At 35.7% G+C, this 27,438-nt stretch overlaps 1 protein-coding gene across 6 annotated transcripts in view; it reads left to right on the forward strand.

Annotated features, from left to right (window-relative positions):
* Positions 1-27,438, forward strand: part of NIPBL (NIPBL cohesin loading factor) — a 154,668-nt gene that overhangs the window by 101,363 nt on the left and 25,867 nt on the right. For all 6 annotated transcript variants that reach the window (XM_051772307.1, XM_051772306.1, XM_051772313.1 and 3 more), the window contains 11 exons: positions 13,694-13,876; positions 18,109-18,306; positions 18,491-18,562; positions 18,650-18,739; positions 19,712-19,815; positions 21,202-21,288; positions 22,867-23,098; positions 23,773-23,924; positions 24,739-24,819; positions 25,894-25,994; positions 27,142-27,280. In XM_051772307.1, coding sequence (XP_051628267.1) covers positions 13,694-13,876; positions 18,109-18,306; positions 18,491-18,562; positions 18,650-18,739; positions 19,712-19,815; positions 21,202-21,288; positions 22,867-23,098; positions 23,773-23,924; positions 24,739-24,819; positions 25,894-25,994; positions 27,142-27,280 — 1,439 coding nt within the window. The remainder of the gene's footprint in view (positions 1-13,693; positions 13,877-18,108; positions 18,307-18,490; positions 18,563-18,649; positions 18,740-19,711; positions 19,816-21,201; positions 21,289-22,866; positions 23,099-23,772; positions 23,925-24,738; positions 24,820-25,893; positions 25,995-27,141; positions 27,281-27,438) is intronic.

Consider the following 27,438-nt stretch of genomic DNA (forward strand, 5'->3'; position numbering starts at 1 on the left):
ACTCAGAAAGAAGAAAGCCAAACAATTGGCTGACATTTTCAAATTGATAATATGGACAGGAAATAATTCAGAGTAGTTTGTAGGTTTGATATTTGGCTGATAGTCTCTTCTGCAGATTTAACACTTTTAAAAATAAGATTACTTTTCTTCTTGGTACTTTAACTTTGGCTTCTTTGGTTTCAGGCTGAAGTAGATCACTTCACATTGTGAAATAAATGTTACTAACTGGTCAGGTTTCCTTTTCTTAAATGTTTAACTTTTAAAGAATTTAGATTTATTATATAGTTATTTTTGTAGAGTTGTCATGTCTCAAAATAGACAAATCAAATACTAGATGAGAAATTTACAGCTGTATGCAGGATGACTTATGAATGCAGGTATATAATGAATTCAAGATTAAAATATTTTCTTACATAGCTGATCTGGTAAGAAATTATGTAGAAATCATCTATGTTAATCTGTAACTATTTCATGTGCACCTATACAAGGGTGTTGTCTATATAATGCGTTTATTGTGCTATGCCTGTGTTCTATCTACTAATCTGTTTATATTAGCTCTTAAAGACTTAATAATAATTCATTACATGTATTGCTTATTTGTAAAATATTAGCCTCCTTGTTAGGGATTTCTCTTTATCCTGGAAATATCAATATTGTCCCTGTCCCTTTTTGAGATTCAAAACAGGCAAAATTTTCATTTCTAGTAATAGGGATCTGGAGTTGGTCATAAGATTATGACATCTTTGTTGTCAGTTTAATCAGAAGATTCCAGATGAAACCTTTTTGTGTTCTTTATAGAGAATGCTAAAAACTTACTGATGGAACTCAGCTCTAGTCTCAGTAGGATAGATTTTGAATTCACACAATTCTATGTGCAGAAAATCAGTTGCTTTCTGAAATGTTTCTGAATTACTTTTTTTTTGTAGTCTGTATTATATGTGGTTATATATCTAGAATGTTTTAGTAATGTGTAAAGGTTTTAATGACTTTTGATGTAATTCTAGTAGCTATCACATGTGACTGATGCATTAATTATAAAGTCAAGTTTTTAACTTCTCTGCAATGTTTTTCTGCATTTTTTTGCTTTCTGAAGTCATCTATTTCTTACATAGTGTCAAATAACTTGGGACATATTTTCCAGGGGAAAAGTTGTTTGAATCTGATATGAGTCTTTTTGGTATTGTATACAGAATAAGGTTCTTGCAATGATACTAGAAATAAGTTTCATGGAAAGGATAACATTGTAACTATTTTTATCTTAAAAATCACCTTTTGAGTGTTCAGCAGGCAGATTTTGGAGAAAGTGTCTTTGAACTTCAGATTTTTCATGTGTATATTCAGTTTTGTATTTTAACTTCCTGGTAACTCACTTTCTAGGATACGTTATGCTAAATAACCAGATGAACTCCAGTCTTTGAAAAGGTACATAATTTATAGAGGTGTCTCTTCATAAGCCAAAGTCTGTTTGTCAACAGCTGACTGATACAGAAATATTAATGCCATTGCCAAAATGCCCTTACTCCAATTGAGAGAAATAGTGTTCACAGTTCTGGTCAGTGCCATTTTTAGTTATAATCTTTTTAATACACTAGAAACTGTAGTTTTCATAAACCTTCTTTTAGTTCATCCTGTATTACTTACTAGATTGTAGCAATTCTTTTCTAGTATTGCCTTTTAGCATCACTATTCCACTTCTCACATGCCTCTTATTCCATGTAGCTTAGTATATTTTACTTTATCTTATTTCACTTCCTTTGTGTTTCTTGTCCTTTCTTTTTTGCTTTCTCATCCATCCCTTCCCCAAGAAAATGTCTTCTCATGACTTTGTCATTGGTGTGATTTATCTGAAATCTAGTTTAAAATAGGATTGTTCAGCTAGTTCAAAACACCATTTAGATAGTCATTCTGTCTTAAGGGACTAATCCTCATTCCTTATAAAACTCAGTAAAATTGACATGTTTTAAGCTACAATTGATTCTTTGCAAAGTGAAAGTCTATACAACTTTTTGCATGGTTTCAGTAAATTTTAGATTTGAAAATTATACCTTTATTTTCACATGTGGATAAACCATTCATTGTACTTCAAAAAGACAAAGTAGTATTCTCACCAAATTTTATAGAGATGTTTGAAATTTTGTCAAGTTACGAACGAGAGGGATAGCCGCAATATGTGACTGTTAATATCGAATCAACCCAACAGTCCTTTTTGTCATTTAAAAGGAAGAAGTTACCTTTTTCTCTCTTTCTCTCCTGATTTTTGAGCTTTTTCTGAAAGATTCACGCTATACATCAGAGGAAAGTTACAGAGTTTTTTTTCATAGTATTTTGCTAAGGGGTCTTATGGTGAAGTCTTTGTGACCTGTTTTGTCCAGGTCAGAATGAACATTTTTTTGTCTGATTTTAACATCTGTGAATGCCTTTTATCTTGGTTTTAATGCAAATGTGTGTCGTTGTGGGATCCATGAAACTTTTCCCTTCGAGTTTGTGCCTGCAATGAGGAGGTCATGTTTGCTATCCTTTCTTTTCAGAGCTTCAGCGAATACCTTCTCTGCTGCTTTTTTAGAGCTATGCTGATCAGCTGTGTTGGGATGGGAGCTGGTAACAGTTTCACGGTTACTGCATTCTGAACGAGACAAATTTTCCTTTGTTAAAGTATGAAACACACATGAGTAATGAGAGAAACTGTAACTGTCTGTGTAAGGAGATGTCTGACTAAGTTTATAATATGTTTGAAGAATTGTCTTTCCAAAAGAAGCACCTTTTGAGTCTTCCAATATCACCTAAAAGAGTTCAACTTTTTAAGAAAAAAAAAAAGAAATTCTGATCTGAATGCCTACTCCTCCATTGTGTAGATTGTTATGGGATTTCATTATCTGTACAACACAGAACTGAAAATGTAGGATTTCGTTGCTCACTGCAAGTCTTCCTAAATATACTATGTTCTCTGCTGCTCTGATCTAAAATTTGAGTGAAGATTTGCCGTTTCTTCAAAGGTGCTCTTCATACATACTCTTTACAGGATCAGCTAAAAATTTTACTGATTAATCATCTTCATGTCATTAAAACAATGCCTATGGATTTTTTTCTGTGTTCTGTGCTTATGTGGTTTGTTGGTTTGTTTGGTTGGTTTTAATTCCAAGTAACTTTTTCAGAACCTATAGTAACTATAATTTAGAATTTGTATAATATGATGGTCCATCTTTGAGTTCTAGCTGGAAATAGTCTTACTTGTAAAACAGAGCAATCAATTAGGTCATTTTCTTCTAGTAGTAGCTACAAGAAAGGGAATCTTTCAGGATAAAAAGCTGTATACAGATTGTGTGGGCTTGTTTGAGTGAACTTGTGATGCCTCTCATGGATTTATAGTTAGCACAGCAGAACTACTTAAAAATACTCTATGGTACAAATGAAAACTGTGGGCAGAAAGGGAGTATCAGTTTTAAATATTGTTTAAATCCTTCACGTGTAGGATTTCTATAAGGACAAAACTGGCTTATGGATGTTAACGCATTGAATTTTAGGGTTCACTCAAATTCATTTCCAAAATAACAATTTCTTAATGCTGAAACAGAGACACTGAAATCAGTGGGACTGCAGGGAAGTAACTGGAGTAAAAACATATTTCCATTGGGAAGGAGAAGACTGGAACTCAGTTTGTTTCCCACAAGTTATGCTTTTGCAAAGATTAGAATTGTGAAAATACACAATTCCATGAATCTGAATTTGAAATCACTCTTTTGGAGTTACTGGTAACAGTTGCATTTGCATATGTCAAGAGTAATACCTGCTGACTATCTTGCATGTGCATGCACCACCATGTGGATCAAGCAGGCAATAACTTTCTCCAAAACAGCAGGATGTTTATAATGATTCTTCTCAGCTCAAATCTTTAAACCTTCTTCAAATTCAAATTTAATTGTAATTGTAGTGAAGCAGCTATGACTTTCATAAGAATTCTACAGTCTGTTTTTACTTCTTTTACTTCTACTGTTTTTTGTCTTTTCTGAGATATTAGGGACTACCTCCTCTCGTCTTAACTAGACTGGAAGAGGAACTGACTGACCTGTGTGCCATTAGAAGTATTTCAAGATACGTTGGGTCTGCAAAGGATCCATTTTAATATACTGTTTGTTCATTTTGCCCTGATTGTTTGTTTTCCCTTTCTGGAATAAAAGGTTCATGGTTTGAAAAGTATTCCAGACATTGTTTAGTTAAAAACCAACACTAAACTATATATAACTTACTTAGGAAGATCTCATTTCTCTAGCATGCTTTGCACAAGAATGGTTTGTTCCTACGTGCAGGGAATATTAAGGTATGGTGTGTCCATCCCATCCCAGAAAGTAGCTGGGATTTGTATGAGCATTGTACATACCCTCTGGAGCCTTCGTTTTTGGTGCTAGTGTTTCAGAAGTGGATGTTGGATAAACTGGTATTGGTACACAGCAGGAATTCAGCTGTTGCACACTGGAGTAATTTCTTGTGTTGGTCTGCTACTGGTGATATAGGTGACATTTTCAACACAGGGCTTTGCGTGGTGGCTGCTTTCCTAATTTTTTCCTACTTTAGACTTTGCCACTAAGGTAAATAATTTGATTGTTACTCCTACAGTTATTATTAAGTTTTCTCTGGATAGTAAAAATGAACCTCGAATATGTCACATCGAGTTCTTAGTGGCAACAATAAACCTGACCAAACCCACTAATTTGACTGTACTTTCATTCATCTGAAATGCAATTCCAGATGTTTACAGATTTAGGAGTGCTTTGTCTGTTTGAGATTTAGGAGTGCGTTGTTTAATTAGTTCATTTTTGAAAAATTACTTTGGCACACATAAAAGATACACATTTATTACCTAATTTGTCAGAACAATTTCTTGAAAGTCTGAAACTGCCTTTGGTTCATAGATGTGGATACTTATTTGAGTTCCTCTTGCTTCTGGGAATTGATAAGGCTATTTTGCATAATTTTTGCAACTGTGCATTGCAATATGTAAAAATGTGGGCCAGCAATTTATCTGATGTCAATTACAATATCCAACACAGGCCTCTTCATGTTTTAAGGATCTAAATGTGCTTGTTAATCTTGGCTTATGTGCAGGGATATGTGCTTGAAATTTTTGGTTAGAATTTTCTTCTGAACAAAGGGTAAATTTGACCAAAAACAAATAGAGGAGAACCTAACATTTGCTTCTAGTAAATTACCTTTTCTGTTGCTCTGTGACAGCTGTTTTAGGTGACGGTTTTCGTGTAAGAAAATTTAACCTGTTTACTTGAAATTTGGAGGTTATTTTTACTCCATGGGAACATTACCAACAAACAGGAAAGAAGAGGGTGAAATGTTTTTTTCCTTCAAATTAGTGAACTGTTGTTTGCGTTGAATAACTTTTCCTTAAATATATGTACTGTTTCATTAACTTCTGAGGAATTTTGCTGTTAGTATTTTACAGTTAAAGCCAAAACCAGCAATCTTTTATTGTTGTTGCTTATGTAATTCAGTTACTTTGAAGAAGCAAAACAAGTAGCTTCATGGGATATTTTCAATGATAGGGGCTGAGAATGTTTCCATGATATTGTGAGGACAAAACAGGTCTTCTTGACTGTTTGATGTGCCTATAACTCACAGGTAGGAGGTAAATAATTGGATTTGCTTGCTTATTCCCTGCAAAGGTCTTAGTTGTATTATATTCCTTATACAGAATTTTTTCTTTTATGAGAAGAAAAAATCTGAGGAGCAACCTGATTTTATTTAATTGAGGTCTCTTCTTAGGCTCAGTTTTCTTTTGACTCTGTTTTTAAATTGATTTGAATACATGGGTGGGAAAATACTTCAGTCATAAATTTCAGATCTCAAGCATTAGTCATCATGGAGTCATAGAATGGTTTGGGTTGGAAAGGACCCTAAAGATCATATTGTTCCAACTCCCTTCCAGGGAAAAGGACACCTTCCATGAGATGAGGTTGCTCAGGGCCCCATCCTATCAGGCCTTGAACACTTTCAGGGATGGGGCAACCACAATTTTTCTGGTCAACTTGTTCCAATACCTCACCACTGTCACAGTAAAGAACTTCATCCTAACATCTAACCTAAATCTCTTACTTTGTTTTAAAACAATTACTCCTTGTCCTATCACTATCTGCCCATGTAAAGTGTCATCCTCCCTCTTTTTTTTTAATAATCTCCCTTCAAGTACTAGAAAGAGTTTTAATAGAAGAATACTAACAGAAAATTGCATGCTGTGTTTTGTAACTGTACATAACTCCTTAATACAATAAATTGAGTTGGCCTAAATTTCAGTGCATATGTTCAAATACAATGACAGTAAAACCCAAAGGCAACCCCCTGACATTGATTCATAAAAGCAAGTTTGTACAGTGTAGCCTTTACATTAATTGCCAATCTTGCTCCTTTTTTTCTAAGTACTGCTTTATTTTTTGTGAAGTATCTTGCAAAACTAGACTGCTTTAGCCTCCTTTTGTCGATTTCTATAGTGAATAGCAATAAGGAATAAATAATTTGTGGCTATAGTTGCTACAGCAATCAAATAGGTTGAGGACATCATTGATGCCAGTATAAACGAGAGTTCTCCTGGCATGTTGGGAGAGTGTGTGTTTGGTATATTCCCTGCTTTCTGCCTGGATCTTTCAGGGCTCTCTTTGGAAATCTTTTCCCTCCTTCAAATGTTTTTTCTGAGAGTATTTTGTACTATTGTAAAATTCTTTTTTAACCAGCGCTGCTTAGCCGTGGTTAACAATGATCTCTATTGTATCACACAAATTATTCTGTTACTGTGTCCAGATTCTTCTCTGAGCAGCCTGTCAGGGTCCCATTCTAGACCAGAGCTAAGAACTGGAGTAAAAGCGAGGAGTCAAACCCTCTTTTTTTGTTTGAGGCTGGAAACCTTTCCTTTGTGCAAGTATTGGGGCAGATGAGGAAAAATTATGTTGGAAGAGATATGTTCAAGCAGATTCTATGGAATGTGGGACATACTTCTTCCTGACAGTATTTTTCTCCATCCTACTAAATTCATTGCAGCAGAGAATCCCATGGGTGCAGCCCCTAGGGTGGTGGAGAGGGCATCTGTCTCTCACCCCTTTTCTGGCGTGAGTGTGTGTGAGTTGAGCTCAGGAGTTATCCTGTTATGGATGTAGTCAAAAAGTGAGGGTAAGGCACTCAATAGAGGGTTATATCCTGTTTATAGGGCATAGCTGTATACCCTTCCATAAGGTATACAGTGAAGGGGAGAAGAAAAAGGAAAGCCACTGGAGTAAATGTACTACTCAGTTTATTTTCACCAGTACTCATTTGTAATGTATTTTTCAGCTGATGATATGGTACTAAGATAAAAGAGGAACTCTTGTTTTATGAGCAGATGTACTTTCCTCATAATGTAAATTCCCCTGAGAAAATGATTGAGATTTCCCTGTTTCTCTTCTGTTCTTGAAACTGTTCAGGGCACAAAATTACTTGGGGGAGTGTGAAGCTGATGAGCAGGGGACTCTGATCACCAAGGACTCTATATGCCATATAAAGAACATACTGGAGCATTTGAAGAGAGAACCTGGTAGAAAGGATGTCATTAAATTTGCACCCTTGAGAAAGAACCAAAAATTTTCAGCTTTAACCAGCAAGTTATTCTTCAGTCATGTGGCCATTTGCATTTCAGTGCCTGACTGCTGTACTGTAACAGTACTTAGCTATTTTGGAAAGGTGTTTATTTTCCAAACAGCTTTATAGCATAGGCAAGTACTTCCATTTTACCTTTTTTCTTTTAATTCCTTATCTAAAATACTGGCTTATCTGCATGAGTATTTACAGTAGCTTTAAACTGTGAGTCTGCTGTTGTAGTTACTATGACATGACTATCCAACAAGAAGGCAGCCCTCTTATTATGGAGTAAGAGTGTGTTTTATTTCGTGTAGCACAGACTTTGAAGGTTGTTTGAGCTAACCCAGAAAGAAACTGCTTTCCTTCCTTAGGAAAGAAACTGCTTTCCTTCCTTTCCTTCCTTTGCCTGACTTAGGAGGAAAGTTAGACTTTAAGCATTCATTACGTAAGGGAGGAATATCTTTTATCAAATGCTCAGAGAGGACATTTAAGGAAGGTGAGTTTGGCCTCTGTGGAATTAGAGCAAGACTGGATATACTAGTCATCAGCAAAATAAGAAAAGTCCTGTAGCAGGTAATGTCTTCTGTGACTTAAAGGATCAAGAAAAGGGCAAAATTGAGCTACAGTAGTTAGGATTTTATTTTCATGCTCAATTGAAGATGTGTGCCAGTTCATTAGTGCAGAAGTTCAAGAACATGAGGAGTAGTTAAACTTCAGTTTCTAAACGCTGAGTAACATGAAGTAAATATTCATATCCTTACCCCAAACAGGTGGCACTGTTTCTCTCCTAGACCCTTGTGTGTTTTTATATAATGTCTTCATAGCTGAAAAAAGTTGCATTTTAAAATGCAAAATATAGAGATTACAGATATGAAATTGCATTAAATGCAGTTTTTCTTATTACAAACTATCACCCCACAGAAATGGGAACTATAATATTTATGTTTACACTGTATTAACTGTCTCTTAGCAATCCAGAGTTTAGAATTCTATATGTATTTGAATCTTGATTGCTCATTAGTTCATAGGAAATATTACCAAGACCTATACTCCACCTATACTCCACTATTTTTCATAGTTTGGAAAGCAAAGATAAATCATTACTGAGAAAATAACAGAGTTTATTGGTGTTGGTTTTGATTTCATGACAGGAACAGCCTCTCTGACCTAAGCATTAGCAAGCATCATCCCCTTTTCCATAGCTGCTTGTTGGAAGTTGTTATATCAAGAAGGTGAAACTAATATGAACTCACTGATTGTTGTTTCAAAAAATAATTGTGCTGTCCATATTGAATGGGTCCAGTAAAATAAATGATGTTACCTTTTTTTGATGTTTAACATCTCTTGAAGGATGATCTGCCTGCATCAGGAAGAGCTATTTGACTTGCAAATTCAAGGCAAAGTGATCCCTTTAAGTGTTAGATATGCATAAATATTAGCTAAAGTTAAAGCTGTTCTACAAACATGAAGCTGCAAAAAACAATACTGAGCTTTGAATCAGATCTGTGCTTTTCCATTCATTTTTTAAACCTTTTCTGGAGAAGGGGAATACTACATCCTCTAGATATTTATAGAAGTCTTGCTACTACTTTGAAAGGCTTCACAGACTGTGATAGAATATGAGAGAAGGCTTACATACTAATTCCTTTTTAGCTGAGTTTCTCTGGCTGATCTTTAACTGTATTATATTTTGTAAAGAACTGCTTGGTAAGAAAACACATCATCTTAAGGATCAGTGGACATTCAGTAGAAGATGAAGATTCTTGAATTGTCTTGCCAATGACACTAAATTGGGAGGAGCTGTTGACTCCTTCAAGAGGAGAGATGCCCTGCAGAGAGACCTCAACAAATTAGAGATGGGCAGTCACCAACCATATGAAGTTTAACAAGGGCAAGTGCCAGATTCTGCTCCTGGGATGGAGCAACCCTGGTTGTGTGTATAGATTAGGGAATGAGATGCTGGAATGCAGTGCTGGGAAGGGGACTTGGGGATCCTGGTTGATGGCAAATTGAATACAAGTCAGCAGTGCCCTGGCAGCCAGGAGGGCCAACTGTGTCTTAGGGGGCATCAGGCAAAGCATCACCAGCCAGTTGAGGGAGGGGACTGTCCTGCTCTGCTCTGCGCTGGGGCGGCCTCACCTTGAGTCCTGTGTGCAGTTTGGGGAACCACAATATAAAGACGACATTAAGCTCTTAGAGAGCATCCAAAGGAGGGCAACAAGGATGGTGGGGAAGCTGTATGAGGAGTGGCTGAGGTCACTTGGTCTGTTCAGCCTGGATAAGAGGAGACTGAGGGAAGACCTCATTGCAGTCTACGATTTCCTTGTGAGAGGAAGAGGAAGGGCAGGTGTTGATCCCTTCTCTGTGGTGACCAGTGACAGAACCGAGGGGAATGACCTGAAGTTGTGTCAGGGGAGGTTTAGGTTTGATATCAGGAAAAGGTTCTTTGCCCAGAGGGTAGTTGGGCACTGCAACAGGCTCCCCAGGGAAGTGGTCACAGCACCAAGGCTGACAGAGTCTGAGAAGCTTCTGGACAACGCCCTCAGGCACATGGTGGGATCGTCGAGGCGTCCTGTACAGGGCCAGGAGTTGGACTCAATGATCCTTCTTGGTCCCTTCCAACTCACCATATTCTATGACTCTATGACTCTCTGAATATCTTCTCTAAGAAACTTTTTGATAATGGCAATCAAGCAAAACCAAAAACTTGTTGTTCTCCAGCAAGCAGCGTGTATGTGAGTTGTGGACAGCATTGCATATATTTGGAGAAGCAGTGTAGAAGTGGCTGTTCACATATGCAGTTCTTTGAGATGAATTGGTTCTTGCAGCCATTCTGTGACTTCCCTTTAGTTTCAATAATGTGGAGTTTGTTAGCATGCTCTTCTTTACAGTGAGACAAAGATTTTGTTATGATGGTAATTTTCTTCTGGTTTTTTTTGGTTGTTTTAATGGTGGTAGCAGCTTTGACATTACACTCATGCTGTAGTTCATTTCAGGCACATTGTGTTCCACTGATCACACTGAGCACAGGAAATGAAGTTATTCCATTGGTGAAATTCCACTGGTGAAACTTATGGAGTAACCTTTTAGTAAAGGTTACTTTCTCTTTCGCTATTTAATGCAAGATTTAGCCAGATATTACTGATTAAAGTGAAAAAATGCATAGGTACTAGGTCTTGGCAAACTTAGCAAAGAAAGTAGAAAATTGAAAGTGATCATACATGGTTTTGTAGATTTCAAAGAGGCTTGTGTTGCATATTCTTTTAATTGTTTTAGAAAAGCGTCCCATAAACTGAAAGGGCATTAGCATGGATTTTATTACCTAATACTTGATGCCATGTAACTGGATGCTTACAGTGAACTGGATTCTCTTAAAGATTTCTTTACTACCCTGAACAAATAAACACTACCTTCATTACAAAGTAAGGAGTTATTAAAGAAGGAATTTAGTAAGATGTTTCCAGTGACTTTTGGGTTGCCCTGACTCAAGGTAAAATAATCGAGTAAAATAAGTATTAACGAGCTCATGACTTGTCCCAGAGTATAGAATATTCCTGATTTTTTTCAGAAAGGATGAGAAGTCCTTTTCCATGTATATCAGAATTGTACATACATGGGCAGTCGTGCTTAACTCGTTTGTACTGCATGAGTAAAACTCTCTAGATTTGGTTATTTACAATCCTCAGCAGCTAAGGGGACTGGGCATGTGACACACTTACTCCAGGGAACATTGTGACAGAAACAAAAACTTTAATGATAGCTTATAGAGAACCTTATAATAATTCTATTTATTCTCTTTTCTGCTGTTCCCTACTTGAATAAATTAAGCTTTACTTATTTCCTAACAAAAGAAAAATGGGTAAGCTTATACTGTCATCTGAAATATCTGTAACACGAGAGAGTGCAATTCAAGCGTTAGTTGAATTTAGCACTGAAGAACATAAAAACTTGAACTTCTGAGACGGAAATAAAATTATTTTTACAAATACCTAATGTGTAATAGGTACTGTGATAATTTATTTATATTTAAGGGTTGAATAGAAACCAAGGAATCAGTAAGGAAAGAAAGCAAGAACAGGAGGCAGGAGAGTAGCCTGTGAGTTTTGTTTGCAGTTTGGGGATTTAATGAAACTTTTGCTCCTTTACTTGTAGCTGTCTTTTGCAATGTTTTTGCTTGGCCAGATTTACTGTAGACTTTGTGCTATGTGTGTAATCCTGCTGATTTCAATTAAATTACCATGGCATAAAATTGAATATACATATTAGAGAACCAGGATCTAGGGCCCTTTATCAATTTCACCTGTGGAAATTGTCTTAAAACTTGTACATGTGAAGCTCTTCAGGCACTGTGCAGACATTTAAAGTGTGGGGACACCTGCTCAGGAGCACAACTGTGCAGCATCCAGATTAGACCTGGCTGTCATCCTGTCAGCTGCTGGTACACGCAGAGGAGATGATCTGCCCATGCTGGCAATACTTCTGCCTGTCTGAAGTCAATTGCCCAGCCCACAGAGATTAACATGTCACAGAAGCATTGTCAACCACACCATGAAATGTTTTCTAGTAATTTTGAAAGCAATATTGAGAATTTAGGTAACTTTGGCACATGATGATTATATAAGGATGGCCACTTAAAACAAGTAGATATGTGACCACAGCATGAAGGAAGCAGGGACAACTTTTACTATCATTTTATTTTGTATATGTTTCCCTACCTCACTTCAAAACCCCCAGTATTTGAAGTTGAATTTTTTTTTAAAATGCGCTTAGATGAGATGACTTGGTGAATATATTTGACAATTATGTACAATTATTCTCTAATGATTGATTTTGTTGCTTCTAGGCAGTTTTTATGGATGTAGATATATGTGAAAATAGTAATATATGAAACTTCTTTAAAAATTTTGATGCTGGAATCTCATATTAAAGCTCTTCTAAGTCCAATTAAAGATGTTTAAAGAGAGAAAGAAAAAATGCAAAGACCATTCTTGCATTAGAAGTTAGGATATTAGTGTAAAAATGGAATAAATTTTATAAAGTTAGGGTAGTAATGTAGTGAATGCAATTAAAAAGTGTATTATCATCCAGAAGATGTTTTTCTGAGAGGAGTGTGTATGTGTAGCAATTGGCAGGTGATTTCCTTTCTAAAAAAATATTAGAATGCTTTGGCATGGAAAGAGAGGTGCTATGGCTTATGTTTGTTCTGTTGCTGGAAAAAGATCAACAGTTTACTCTGATAGCCTTCAAATCTGTGCAGTAGATTCTTTGATAAATAAAGATAAGACATGAAATAAACAAATCCCCAAGAAACACCTTTGAATTAATTTGGTTTCCTTGTCTCTGTTGGAAGAATTTTGGCTGCAAATATCCTTCACTCAGACTGCGTATGGGTCTAATCTTAGTTTCAAAATGTGATGAGAATGTTGTGATATTGTCTACCTGTTTACCACTGTGGAAAAGAAACCTGATGTGTGGTTCAGCTAGCTGCTTATCTGTATTAAATAAAAAAAATTTCAACTTTGTTTTATGACAAAATCAGCCAAAAATTTGTGTACTAGTAGGAGGTAAGAAAAAATCTGAGGCGGAGGTGGGGTTGTCAATGATTTGGCCTATATTTAGGGGTAAGACCCCAAAAGTTTTGCCAGATTGTCCTTCCTTACTGGAAAAGGGAATATTACTGTCTTATGTACACTAATTAATTTGAATGAGAATAAACAGAAATGTTATTGAGGACTAAGAATCCATAATTTACTTACACTGTTAGAAAACTTGTTAAATTCAGAGGCTGAACTTTGTGGAAGTAGAGCAGGGATATCATTTTACAAAGGTAATTCAGTAGTTTGAATTTGTTTTACATACTTGACAATATTTTTTTTAAAAGAAATGTGTATGCAATTTATTGTGTTAATTTCTAACTGTAGTGTGAACAGTCCTTGCAACTTTAAAAAAGGTCTGTCAAATGCATCCAGGTACTGTGATATTGTTAGTGGATATCCTGTAAGTGGTTCCTGAGAAGGGACTGTAGTGTTGGGCTCTCTTTTTTGTCTTCAAGTTCACATTTGCTCTTCTTACTCTCCACTAATAGGTAGCATAGATCAGTCAGTGTTAAAGGAGTTGCCTCCTGAGCTCCTGGCAGAAATTGAATCCACCATGCCACTTTGTGAACGTGTGAAAATGAACAAGCGCAAACGTAGCACAGTTAATGAGAAACCAAAATATGCTGAAATCAGTTCTGATGAAGACAATGACAGTGAAGAAGCTTTTGAATGTAAGTAGTACATCATTCTGTTCCTTAAGCTAAAGAAAGCTAATATTTTGTTTTTACAAAAACATACACATTTTCTTTTAAGTTGGCTTGTCCTAAAACATATGAAAACAAGTTTGCTGTCCTGACAACTGTTTGGCCAAGAACCCTTGTTTTTCTTTTTAAAGAAAAATTACTTGATTTCCATTTTCCATTCAAGATGAAAATCAGTTAGTTGTTAAATTTATTTTCCTGATTATTTTATTGGGAGCTGCTACTTAGGTATTTTTTTTGCTTTCAGTTTTAGCATGAAATGTTTTTAACTAATCAAATTAAGGAACATATCCTCTAAAGTAGCGCAGAGAACTTACATACAAATGTATGCAAAGAAAAATGTCATTAAATAAATTTTTAAATTATTCTTAGTTTTATTGATGCAAAATGTGAAGGATCCTGTCTTGAATTTTTCTGACATGATGAACTGAGACTATTACTGCACAGAAGTTTTTTTAAATATTTCTTCTAGTATTTCTCTGTCATATTGCTTGAAAAACTGGAGTTGTTTTTGATGGATTCTCAAAATACCATTTGCTAATGATGAATTAACTGTTTTCAAAGGAAGAGAGGAAACTTCTAGTTAGAATTTTGCTGTGCAATCAGTTAAAGTTCCTAAGTCAAAAAAATTGTTATTTGCCTGTAAGTTAGGAAGACAATTCCTACTTGTTAATAAGAGTACAGTTAGTTTGTCTCTGTGGTCATACACTTAGCCAGCACTGAAAATGAACTGTTGCAACAGAGGCAATCCGTTCATTCTGAGTTAGTATCTTAGCTGTGTAATGGTGCAGGGCTACGGGAGAAGAGCCTGTGGCTGTTCACCTGCAAAGGAATCTTATATATAAGGTTTTTTTCCCAAGTTTAGATGCTTTGCACCCCTGTTTATATAAACATCTTAGTGAACTTTTGTATGTTCATGGTGTTTTCGTTTTTAGTATTTCTTAAGGTCCAAAAGAGAAAGATTTGTTTCTTCCGCTTTTTAATGCGTTTCAGGTTCTTATCCAACAGATAGACAGTACATGTCTATATACACATACATGTCAAAATTATAGTAGTCATATGTCTGATCTTTATCAAAGAAGCAGAAAAAATGTGCTTTTGTTGATTTATTTTCCCTTTTAATTATAACTGAATAATGATGCTTTGTCTGTGAGTGTGACATCTTGAGGTAAATTGTAATCAGTCAGGATTATGGCAAAGGATTAATGATGATTTGCTTCATTCAGGATTCTGTATTCTCTGTTTACCATATCATATCACCTGTTTATGATGTAATAATCTGGAACAGTGAATTTAAATAAATGAATTAATTAAGGAAAATTATTTAAGTTGGTTGGGAATGGAGAGAATTGTCAAGAATTTCAGATACCTTAATCTACATAGTAGCCATAGTGGCTTTTGAAATTCTTAAATATAAAGTAAAACAAGTTAAGGAAAACTTTCACAGTAATTATATGCTTTAAGGGATTGTAGTTTCATTATATCTGCTCAGAAGATCTGGCCATCATTTTAAACAATTCAGTGAGTACGTCTGTCTTTAAAATAAATTACAACGTTTCTCAAAGAAAACTCTAGAACTGAATTAAATTTAAAACAAGACGAAATGATCAAGAGAGTGAAAGATTTGTGACAAGTACACTGGATAGATTTGTGTGGTTACAAATACATGTTTCTGAATTATTCTGATTGCCTAAAACTGAACTTTTGGGAGCATTTGGAAGGAAATTATGTGTTTATATTCCAAGTAGTATTTATTTATGTATAAAATCAATAATATGTCTTGAGATGTTATTAAAATTTAAATTTGTAGTGAATTTTAGTGACTTCAAAATAAATTTTGTAGAGCAGTGATTGTGAATGGCCGTTCCCATGTTCATATTATTTGTCTTGTAGAGCCAGCAGAATTGTAGCACATTCTGTTTTCCCATGCAAAACAATATTGGAAGTTGCTTTTCTCATGGAGATGTAGCTGGGGTCAGAATTCATCCCACAGAGCTTGAAGTGTTACAGATGATTTGTAAACTGTGGAGACAGATTTCATCTGCCTCCACATGGGGTACCTCTCATGGGGTAAAGAAATCAGTTGTGTAAAACCTTTTCCCATAAACTCTTACTTTCTTCTCCAGTACATTTACTCTAGGTGTCACAGAATGGTTTGGGTTGGAAGTGGCCTTAAAGGTCATCTAATCCCAACCCCCCTGCCATGGGCAGAGATGCCACACTAGACCAGGTTGCTCAAGGCTCTGTTCAGCCTTGAATGCTTCCAGTGATGGGGCACCTACAGCTTCTCTGGACAACCTGTTCCAGTGCCTTCACCACCCTCACACTAAAGAATTTCTTCCTGACTTCTAATCTTAACTCACTCTCTTGAAGTTTAAACTTTTTACCCCTTGTTCTATCACTTCATGTCCTTGTAAGAGTCCCTCTCCAGCTTTCCTGTAGACTCCCTTTAGGTACTGGAAGGTAAGGTCTCCCCAGAACCTTTTCTTCTCCAGGCTGAAGAACCCCAACTCTCAGCCAGTCTTCATGGCAGAGGTGCTTCAGCCCCCTGACCATCTTTGTGGCCTCTTCTGGACCAGCTCCAACAGATCCATGTCCTCCTTATATTAGGGGCCCTAGAGTGATGCAGTGGGGTCTCATGAGAGCAGAATAGAGGGGCAGGATCGCCTCCTTTGAACTGCTGGCCACTGGTTTGGATGCAGCCTAGGATGCAGTTGGCTTTTTGGGGTGTAAACACACTTTGTTAGCTTTTGTCCAGCTTTTCATCCACCAGCACCCCTTAGTCCTTCTCCTCAGGGCTGCCATCAATCTATTTTCCACCCAGCTTGTGTTTGTGCTTGGGATTGCCCTGACCGATATTCAGGACCTTGCACTTGGCCTTGTTGAACTTCACAAGGATCGCACAGCCCCACCTCTGAAACCTGTCCAGGTCCCTCTGGATGGCGTCCCTTCCCTCCAGTGTGTTGACTGCACCACACAGCTTGGTGTCACCAGCAAACCTGCTGAAGGTACCTTGATCCCACTGTCCATGTCACCAGCAACAATGTTAAACAGTGTTGGCCCCAGTACTGACCCCTGAGGACAGCACTTGCCACTGGTCTGCGCTTGGATGCTGACCATTGACCGCAACTCTTGGAGTGTAACCATCCAGCCAATTTCCTACCCACTGAGTGGTCCAAGATGGCCCTACATTTCTTTTGTCACAGCTAACTCTCTCAACCATTTCAGACAGTGTTAGTAGCTCCAGCATCAAGGAGATGACCCTACTTCTCCAGAAAGAAGTCTGATCCAGAAGCAGCACAGCTTTAAGTTTGAACTGAGTTATTACCCTAAATTACTTAGACCCCTCTGTGCAAGAGTTTTGTATTATATATTTTGAATTGGGAGTACTCTAGGGTCCATTGCAGACCAGAGTTATTGTCTCAGGGGTTTTTTTTTTATTATTTCCACCAAATATCTGTATAGAATATTCATCCCAGCTTCTTCAACATTCACTTTTGCAGGGCTTTTTGGTCTTTCCTGAAAAGCAGTTACAATAACCTTCTGTGGTGCTGATTTGCGCTTTGGCCCAGAATTGTGACTCCAGCTTTCTCCTTGACATGAATTTCCTGCAATATATGCTAAGACAAAATCTTAGATGTTTGGCAAAACAGAATATCTTAAAGAAAATACATTGCAAAGTCTTATAGGTACTTGGTGTGCCAAATGGGCAAAGCAATCACTGAATTGGAACGTGAACATCCAGAAAGAGTCGCAGTTTAGATAACTTAAGAAATTATCTCAATGTTCTCTCATGAAAGGATGAAACTTATCTGGATTTGTTCCACTTCCCTTACTTTGGTTAAAAGGACAAATACTCTGTAAATTTTATTTTATTTTATGTTTTCTGGTGTCTTTGGCAGTTTCATGGGAAAAAAAAGTTAGAATAATCTAAAGTAGAATTATATATAGTAGTTTTAGAGTGTTTGCTTGATTTAGTGACCAACTATACAAGAGTGTTTTAACTTGCAAATCATAGAATCATTTAGGTTGGAAAAGACCTTTAAGACCATGAAGTCCAACACTACAACTAATGCTGCCAAGTCCACCATTAAACCATATCCCTAAGCAACACATCTACACATCTAATGAATGTTTAAGAATGTTCGATTTTGAGCTATTAAAAGTTTTGTACTTAAAATGAAAACGCGTTTCATTTCTAGCTTCTCGTAAAAGACACAAAAAGGATAGAGATGAAGCTTGGGAGTATGAAGAACATGACAGAAGAAGTTCTGGTGACCACAGGAGAAGTGGTCACTATCATGAAGGAAGGAGGATTTCTGGTAGTGGCCGTTACCGTAATCGCAGTCCCGATGACTCTGATATGGATGATTATTCTTCTCCCCCTAGCCTCAGTGAGGGTAACTGATCACTTTAAAAATTTAATTTTACTCCATAATACTAGTGCCTTTTTAATGGATATGTTAAACATTTTAAAATAAACATAATTAGACGCCATGTTGAATGCAATTGTAAGAAATGTAAAGAATCCTTTATTTAATTTTTTGAGAAAGTGTTTGCCTCACTCTTTCTTCTCTCAATTAGTGGCTAGAAAAATGAAGAAAAAAGAAAAACAAAAGAAGAGGAAAGCTTATGAACCTAAACTTACACCTGAAGGTAATTTTAGAAGATTTATTTTCCATGGTTTGTATTTTCTGTTTTGTATTTAAAATAATTATTTATTAATTTCTTTTTTTTCACCAGAAATGATGGATTCTTCAACATTCAAAAGGTTTACTGCTTCAATAGAGAATATTTTGGAAAATCTGGAAGATATGGATTTTACAGCTTTTGGTAATACGTCAGAAATTTTCAAAATGCTTTCTCCAATAAGAAACACAAGAAGCATAAACAAATTGTATCTAAGTACTCGAGTCTGCTTTACTCGAGTGATTTAATTACATGCAATACTTGTTAGGGCACACTGGATTTATATGGCTTCCGCCTTGAGTGGTGGCCTTTACCTTTCCAATTTCAATGGCCTTTTACCCAACAGATTCTGATTATTCAATTCAGGCAGCAGAATCCCGATGCATTTATAGCTGAGACACAGAATCACCATGTGTTCCTTATCAATTTCAGTGGAAAAAAAGCCCACTGTGCATAAATGTCTGAGGAAGTAGTCCATGTAAACCAGGGTGACTTTCTATTGAAATGGATAATGGAGTATTCATTAATTTTTTTTCTGCCATCTTTGTCACAGGATTAGAACAAGGGGAGGGATGTAGTAAACAAATCACTATAGTTTTTAAAGCCGTAGTCTATGCAACCTTGGATTTAAAAGTGAAGCCATTGGATCTTTCTGTGTCTGGTAACCTTATTCTTTTCTAGGGGTAAATACAATTGGGAGAGAGTGTCTCAAGGTGCTTAACTTCACATGGTTTTTATCTGTTGCTCTTGCCCAGATTTGAACTTCAGGGCTACAATAGTTTTATATTTGTTTTACTGAATTGAAAGTGGTGGCACAAGAGCTGCAATAAATGGGTTTTGCTGTATTAAAAACTTTTCGTGCCTTGTGTTAGGCTCTTAAAGGATGTTTCAGAACCAGTCATATTTAATGACTAGTCATTGTTTCAACACAACCAGAAGTTATCTTTATCAGTCTTCGTTAGATGCTAACTATTTGGAACCATTAGATACTGCCTGTGTGGACAATCAGTTTTTTTTCTTCAGCTGGCTTTTTCATACTGGATGTAAAATACTGTTTTCCTTGAAGTTTAATTAGAAATGTGATTGCTAATTTTTTACCTTTTTTTTCTTTAAAAGGTGATGATGATGAGATTCCACAGGAATTGCTACTGGGAAAACATCAGCTTAGTGAGTTGGGTAGTGAATCTGCAAAAATTAAGGCAATGGGGATTATGGACAAGGTACATCTTCATAATCTACCTTTTTTTGAGCATAAAATACTGATTAACATGCCACCCTCTTCTGGTTTTCTTGAGGTGTGCACACCTGAAGAACACTTGAGCTTCTGCTCACTTAGCTGAAGTGCTTAAACACTTATCACATCCTATTAACTCTTTCTGAAACTGAGACACTTTTGTTGAAAGGTCCATTTGAAAGGTCCTCCTCTATGTGTCAGTGTTGACTATATGCCGATATGTAATACATGTGCCTGAGCAGTGAAATCTGAAATAATTAATCTGCTTTCACAAAAGCACATCAACCTATAGGCTTTGCTCCTTACAGCTGTGTTTGAGCAACTACAGTAAATCAGAACCTGCTGGCAAAGCAAAAAGTTCACCTTTTCTGATATATGTCATCAGTGCAATGTAGATGCATGATATCCAGCCAGCAACAGAGAGTTGCATTCTTCTTTCATCTCTCCAAGATTCACTCTTGTGCCTGAGTCTCCTCTCCACTCTGTGTGCCATACTTTTTCCCAGTCAGTTAAGGGGACTTTTGTTGCTGCATACCTCTAGAAACAATGTTCTTGATTTCCTTTTATCTTTCTGGGACTCATGGCTTTGGGCAGTCTTATGTCAAACTCTGTGCTTGCTCCCACTAACAGTCACTCTGGACAATTCCAAACTTCTTTAATCTAAAATTTAGGTATTCTTCCTGGACTTTCCTTCAATCTCCCTACTTTTCTTTGTAGTATATTGGTGGCATCAGTGTTTCTCTTTCGTAATAGTTCTCACCCATAACCTCTGCTCTGTAATTTTTACACATACATACGTACATAACACACACATGCTTCCAAAAGTGAGTAGTAGTATCTAGATGAGAGAAACTGGCTCTCCTAAAGTTTAGCATATTCTGCAAATTATTTAATCATAATTCTAGAGAAGGCCAGTGAGTTTGAGTTACGTTTTTCAACATGCTACTTCTTTAAAGTTAACATTAAGAATACATTTCCTTTTTATTAGCACTCAAGTATCAAGGAATTTATATCTACTTGTTCACACAGTTTTTATTTTCTCCTAATAAAGGTCAGTCAGACTTCGTAGTTCCTACTTGGATTTGATAGGTTTCTAGTAGCAAATACGTATACAACAGGTATACAACATTAATGACAATTTAAAAATCTCTTTCTGTGGATTTTGCTGGTTGAAAATGCAGTGTAATTGAAATCCTAGAATATATTTTACCTATTTGAGTTTTAGTATCAGCATTCTCTTTATGTCAAATTGGTTACAATTTGAGTGATTTGTATTATACAAGCTCTGCCATCATGCCTTGGCATTCTTTTCAACAATTTGGAAGCCTTTATGTTCTTGCAGTTGTTTAACATGTTTCTTTTCTTGTTTTAGCTCTCAACAGATAAAACAGTGAAAGTCCTGAATATTTTGGAGAAAAATATTCAAGATGGATCAAAGCTTTCTACTTTACTTAACCATGTGAGCTTCAAATTACATAATTTCACAACATTATGTAGAGTTTTCTTCACTTGAGTCCTATTTAGTGATAGGTTTAAATACTACGTATGTGTGTGAAAGGGATTTCTGATATAACGTGTGTAATTGAGATTGCCAAATTTTAATATGTGAAGTAAAATTCAGTTGTATTTTTTTCAGGACTAAATACGTTTTACTGATAACTAACAGATGTAGTGGGAGCAACTGAATTTTCTTTTGTTTCATTTTAGATATTATAGTTTCATCCTGAAATATCCATGGTGATTCTGGTGTAATTTGCACCTTTAAACATTTCTTTTTTATGTGTCCATAAAGTGCCTTACACAATGAAGGAAGTACTCTAGTGTTCACATGGAGCGTATCTTTCTCCTCAGCATTAAGGAGGAAGTGTTTTGTTTAAATCTGTTCTTACACTGCAAAGTTACAGTTGTCAATGTAAATCAAATTAACAGGAAGTTTAATATTTTAGTTTGGGAGGGGTTCCTAAAACTATTAAAAATTATTCCAATCATTGTGGCAAAGAAAGCCTCTGCTAAGGAGTAAGCTGACTACTTTTACAGTGTAGTGAAGATATCTTACCTCCATGTTAATAGTATTTTTCAGAGGCAGAGGGTGCTTTAATATTGTTTCCATTTTCAAGATTACTTAGGAAACAAAAATTACTTGGGGTTTTTTTAAGGACTTGATTGTGTAAGGAGCAAGTTACTTGAAGCCACTATGCGAGAAATTTGCAGGGACCTCCTGATTTGCAGATTTCTGTTTATTTTAGAATTAGGTATAACATGTATATTATGAACTGTGATTCTTGTACTGCAAAAGGAAAAAGTCTTATTTTTACAAAGAAAGCCGACAGTGTTGAACTGTAGTGTCATACAGGCACTAAAGACTTTTTCTTCGGAGGCTCTATCTGTACCAGAGAAGCTGTGAGAAAATCTGCCTAGTAGTGTTATTATGATATTTAAGTAGGGCTGGATGGTCATAATTAATCTCATGTATGTTCGCTTTTGTACCTTTTACAAACACAGTAATACAGAGATTCTGTAGCCTGTGTTAAGTCTGAATGGACATATTTGATAAGACGTGTTTTAAACCCATTGATAATAGATGGGTTGGCCTGTGAAGCAGAGAAAGTAGCGTACTTACAGATTTAGTGTGACTTGCGAAAGTCTTTTTGTGTAAGAATTCCCTCTAGTGGCAAAAATTGTATTGATGAAAGCAGCAACTGGTGTCACTGAAGAGAACACCAGATGAATGAGTTTAGATTTTGCTTAACGTATGCTGGTCTTAAATAGAGTGTGTGGCAATCTTCCCTTATAATGCTTCCCAGTGAGACACAGAAAGCTTTTTTTGTTCTAGCAGAACACAGTGAGACATTGAAGACCTGTTACTCGGGGAAATGTTCCAACCATGTTGCTAGTAAAACAAACATTACTTGATTTTTAAAACAAACTATTTTTGTATAAAAAGGAAACACAATATTTTATAAATGAGCAAATGTTATGGTAAGACTAAAAATGTGACTTCTTGTTCACACTCTTCTGTTTTTCTTTACTGTTGCAGAATAATGACACTGAAGATGAGGAGAGATTATGGAGAGACCTTATTATGGAAAGAGTGACAAAATCAGCTGATGCTTGTCTTACTGCTATCAATATTATGACATCACCAAATATGCCTAAAGCTGTATATATTGAGGATGTAATAGAAAGAGTTATTCAATACACAAAATTTCATTTGCAGAACACTCTATATCCTCAATATGATCCTGTGTATAGAGTTGATCCTCATGGTGGTTAGTATGCTAACAAGTCTTCCCATGTTAAAAGCTATCAAAACTTAATCTACTGTATGATGATGTAAATTATATGACTTTCTGGAATAAGATTGTAACTTTTATACTGATAGTTCTTTCATACCAAATACAGCATCCTGAATTAATGCCTTACATTAGATTGAGAATGATGAAATGTAGAATAAAAAAAAATAAAATTTGCCATCTGAATAACTTAGTCATACTGCAGCTTGAGTTACTGCAATAATGTCAATGTAACTAAATTATTTAGACTAAAGTATTCAGAAGTTTGACAATGAGCTTTTGTGTATAGTTATTACATGTAGGAATAAGTAATTTCATAGTCATAATCTCCATGTATATAATCATTTACTTCAGGGAAAACTATTTAGCTTCTAGCCTTTTGTTACCGTGTTCATACCTATAGATAAACATATCCAATTTCAAGAACCTTTCTAAAAATCTCGGATCCAGAACTTGGAGCCTATATAAAAATTAATATTATGTGAAATTCCTGCTTTCCAACTGATTCTACTAAGTAGTTTTTCTAATTGCTTTTACAAAGCTGTAGTCATGCAGTTGTTTTGGGGACACTTTTTGAGGATAATCATCTTTCCAGTATTTGTTGTCTGAAGCATTGAAAACATTAATGAATATATTTTTTCATTTTCTAGGTGGTGTTTTAAGTTCAAAAGCAAAACGTGCCAAGTGTTCCACCCACAAACAAAGAGTTATCGTGATGTTGTATAACAAAGTTTGTGACATTGTCAGCAGCTTGTCAGAGTTACTTGAGATACAGCTTCTCACTGATACAACTATTCTTCAGGTAGGTTTTATCAGAAAAATTTCTGTCCAGGAATGTTAGATTAGCTTTGCTTTTCTTAGAGCAAAGGTGAAGTATGATTGTCTCAGTGACGTGAAGTTTGAAATCAGTAGCAGCTTTTGAATTCTTAACATCAGAGTGACTAGTTTATTGTGTAGTAGGCAATCTGCAAAGGAGCATTTAAATTATGAATCTCTAATGGCATCTCTTGTACACTTAAAAAAAGTTTAACCTGATTGTATTCAGGTGTGGAGTCATAGAATGATTTACCTTGGAAAAGACCCTTAAGAACATAAAGTCTAACCATAAACCCAACACTGCCAAGTGCACCACTCAAACATGTCCCTAAATGTCACATCTTCATGTCTTCCAAATACTTCCAGGGATATTGGCTCAACTGCTTCTCTGGGCAACCTGTTCCCATTCTTGAAAACCTTTTCCCTTAATCATTTTTTTCCTTATATCCAATCTAAGCTTTCCCTGTTGCAACTTGAGGCCATTTCCTCTCATCCTGTCACTTGTTATGTGGGAGAAGAGGCTGACCCCCACCTGGCTACACCCTCCTTTCTGGTGGTTGTAGAGAGTGATAAGGTCTCCAGTGAGCTTCCTTTTCTCCAGGCTGAACAACCCCAGTTCCCTCAGTTGCTCCTCATGGGACCTGTGCCCTAATGTAATTTAATATCTTTATTTGCAAATAACATGAAGTAATGCATCTTGTTGAATGCTTAACCTGCTGAATGAATAAGCTGCTTGTGAAACTGCATAAATACCAGTTTGTTGGTCAGATATACTTACAGTAACTTCTTTGCATTGATAGGTATCATCCATGGGAATAACACCCTTCTTTGTAGAAAATGTCAGTGAACTTCAGTTATGTGCCATCAAATTGGTGACTGCAGTAAGTATTTTTTAATTTGTGCCTTCATGCTCCTGTGCTTCTGAGAGTTATTAGGTCATTTACATAGGCCATATTTTCTTTCCATGAGAGAACTGAAGTGTAGAATTAATTTTATTCTTGCACGTTTTTTCAGTTTGATATCATAATATAGAAACAGTATTATATCTACCAGAGATGCCCCTATTTGCAGAGAACTCTATAGGAAAAAATATCCTACTTAAGCAAGGAGCTTCTTAATTTTGGTTGTCACTTAAAGTCCAAACTTTAATATGACATATATAATGTTGTGACTTACCTGACCATTTTTTATCCTAAGAAATCTTAGCTATGTGGTTTTCCTTATTTCCTACATTAAAATTTGTACTTATGCAGTGGAATAAGGTGTAGAACTAGTATGATATTTCTGTGTAATAGAATAAATTCTTTTCCTCAGAAGAGGTGGATGTGTAACAGATTCACAGGACAGGTAGATATTATTTCAGGAAAAATGCAGTGGAACACAGGTGCTTGTTTAAATGGGAGCTTTCCATCTTACTAAGGGATATATACTCCAGTATTCTGCCCAAACAAAAGAGACAAACTCAGCAGTCCTGACCCTGTAAATTGAAAGAACATGTCGCATCATTAAAGCTTAGGATAGGAAGTAAAACTCTCAGATGTACTCTACAATCCACATGTGTTCATGTATACCACAGTTTTTCTCTGTATTGAGAGAAATATTAGGTACTAAAGCTTAGTATCATACTGTTTGACTTTCCTGTAGTGTATGACACCACTGACAGAAATTTTTAAAACAGAAGTTGTTTTCAAGACCCATTACACATTTATGTTATTTGAACATTTTAAAAAAATCTGTATTTGAAATTGTTTTAATCTATTTTATAAAAAATTAATTAAATAAATAATTGAATATTGAAAATCAAAACATTAAAATAAGGTATGCATCAATTATGATTTATTTTTCATTTAGAGTGTATGTTCTACATATATTTTTTAACCATGCATTTAACAAGTGGTATTTTATGTATCAATAAATAATTTTCTAATAATCTTGTAACTATTACTATTAAATAGGTGTTCTCCCGGTATGAAAAACACAGACAGCTAATACTAGAAGAAATTTTCACTTCCCTTGCAAGACTACCAACTAGCAAGAGGAGTTTGAGAAACTTCAGGTAATTTCTGACATAAATTAATAACTTGTAAACTGTAGCATTTACAGTTTATAGATGTAGGATTTTAATCTTCAGTAATAACTATGTTAAAAATCTGTGTCTCCACAAGCTGCATTTTTTACAGGTAGAGATTTCAATAGAGGAATTATTTGACAAATGTCTTGTAATAATCACTGATTTTTACGCTATCGCATTAGTGCCTACCTACAAAAATAATTGAAATCTCTCATTATTTTGCTCAGCTAAGAATGTGAACAAGTGTGATGTCAGTGTACGCTCAGAGTTTTTTCCGTTGGACAATTTTTTGGTTCAGTCTGTATGGAGTTACATAATTTCTTCATTTCTAAAGCTTAATAGGAAAATTCTAGCTGAATTTCTTTGAGGACACATTCAGTATACTCTTCCCAGAACAGGAATCAGTTTCATTTCAATATCATTTCATGTGTCAGGGATTATCATCTCTTTATATTGTTAAGGGTAGCAATAGGTGGTGTTGATGTATATATGGGCAGTAAACATCATACTATTTCTTAGGTTATGTCATGGGAGAAACATGGAATGTATTCATAGTCTTCTTACCAACTTAAGACACACTTAGGCTCTTGCATGCTCAAGTTTATAGTCTGCTATGCTACGGCAGATTACCATAGGTGTAACTTGTAAAAGTCAATCCAGGTCATGGTCGTTATTTTCTCTTCTTTAAAAGCCATGCATATTTTGCATACTTTAAAAACCTATAGAAACAATAAATCATTATGGAAATGGTTTGATGTATTTTGTTCTGTTGTGTTGAAAGAGGACATGGCATTATACATAATAAATTTATTATTAAGTGTTTTAGCATGTAGGTGTTTGATTTATTAAACATTCCAGTAGCTTTTTCAGCTGATGAACTTCACAGATTCTCTGATAGCCCATCTTAGTGCTGTTTCAGTTCACCTCTTCTACCTAAGAACAATACTGGGTTTTTTTAGATCAAATGTTACACTGCATAAGAAAGAAGCAAATAACTAGATAAATGTCTAGAATACAGATTTCCAGCTGTGGTTATAATTTTTGAAGGATACTATTTAAGACCAAAAATTTTTGTTGTGTTTTGTCATTTTTGTTTACTTTTGGTGTTAATGCTTTCTTTTCTTATTAACAGGTTAAACAGCAGTGACACTGATGGAGAGCCCATGTATATTCAGATGGTAACAGCACTAGTTCTGCAACTTATTCAGTGTGTGGTGCACTTACCATCCGCAGAAAAGGATTCGAATTCAGAGGAGGAATCAAACAAGAAAGTAAGATATTTTTAAAAAGCCTTTTTTGTGTGTGTGTTTACAGAAGTGACTTATGCATGTAGATATAACATTTTATAATATTTTATTACAGTGCTGTAGTAAACATTGTAATTTTATGTTTGCTGTAATTTTTTGATGCATGAGAAATGCTGATCTGG

This window comes from Manacus candei, unplaced genomic scaffold (assembly GCF_025592945.1).
Source record: "Manacus candei isolate 608988 ecotype Guabito, Panama unplaced genomic scaffold, ASM2559294v1 h1tg000152l, whole genome shotgun sequence".
Taxonomy (NCBI): domain Eukaryota; kingdom Metazoa; phylum Chordata; class Aves; order Passeriformes; family Pipridae; genus Manacus; species Manacus candei.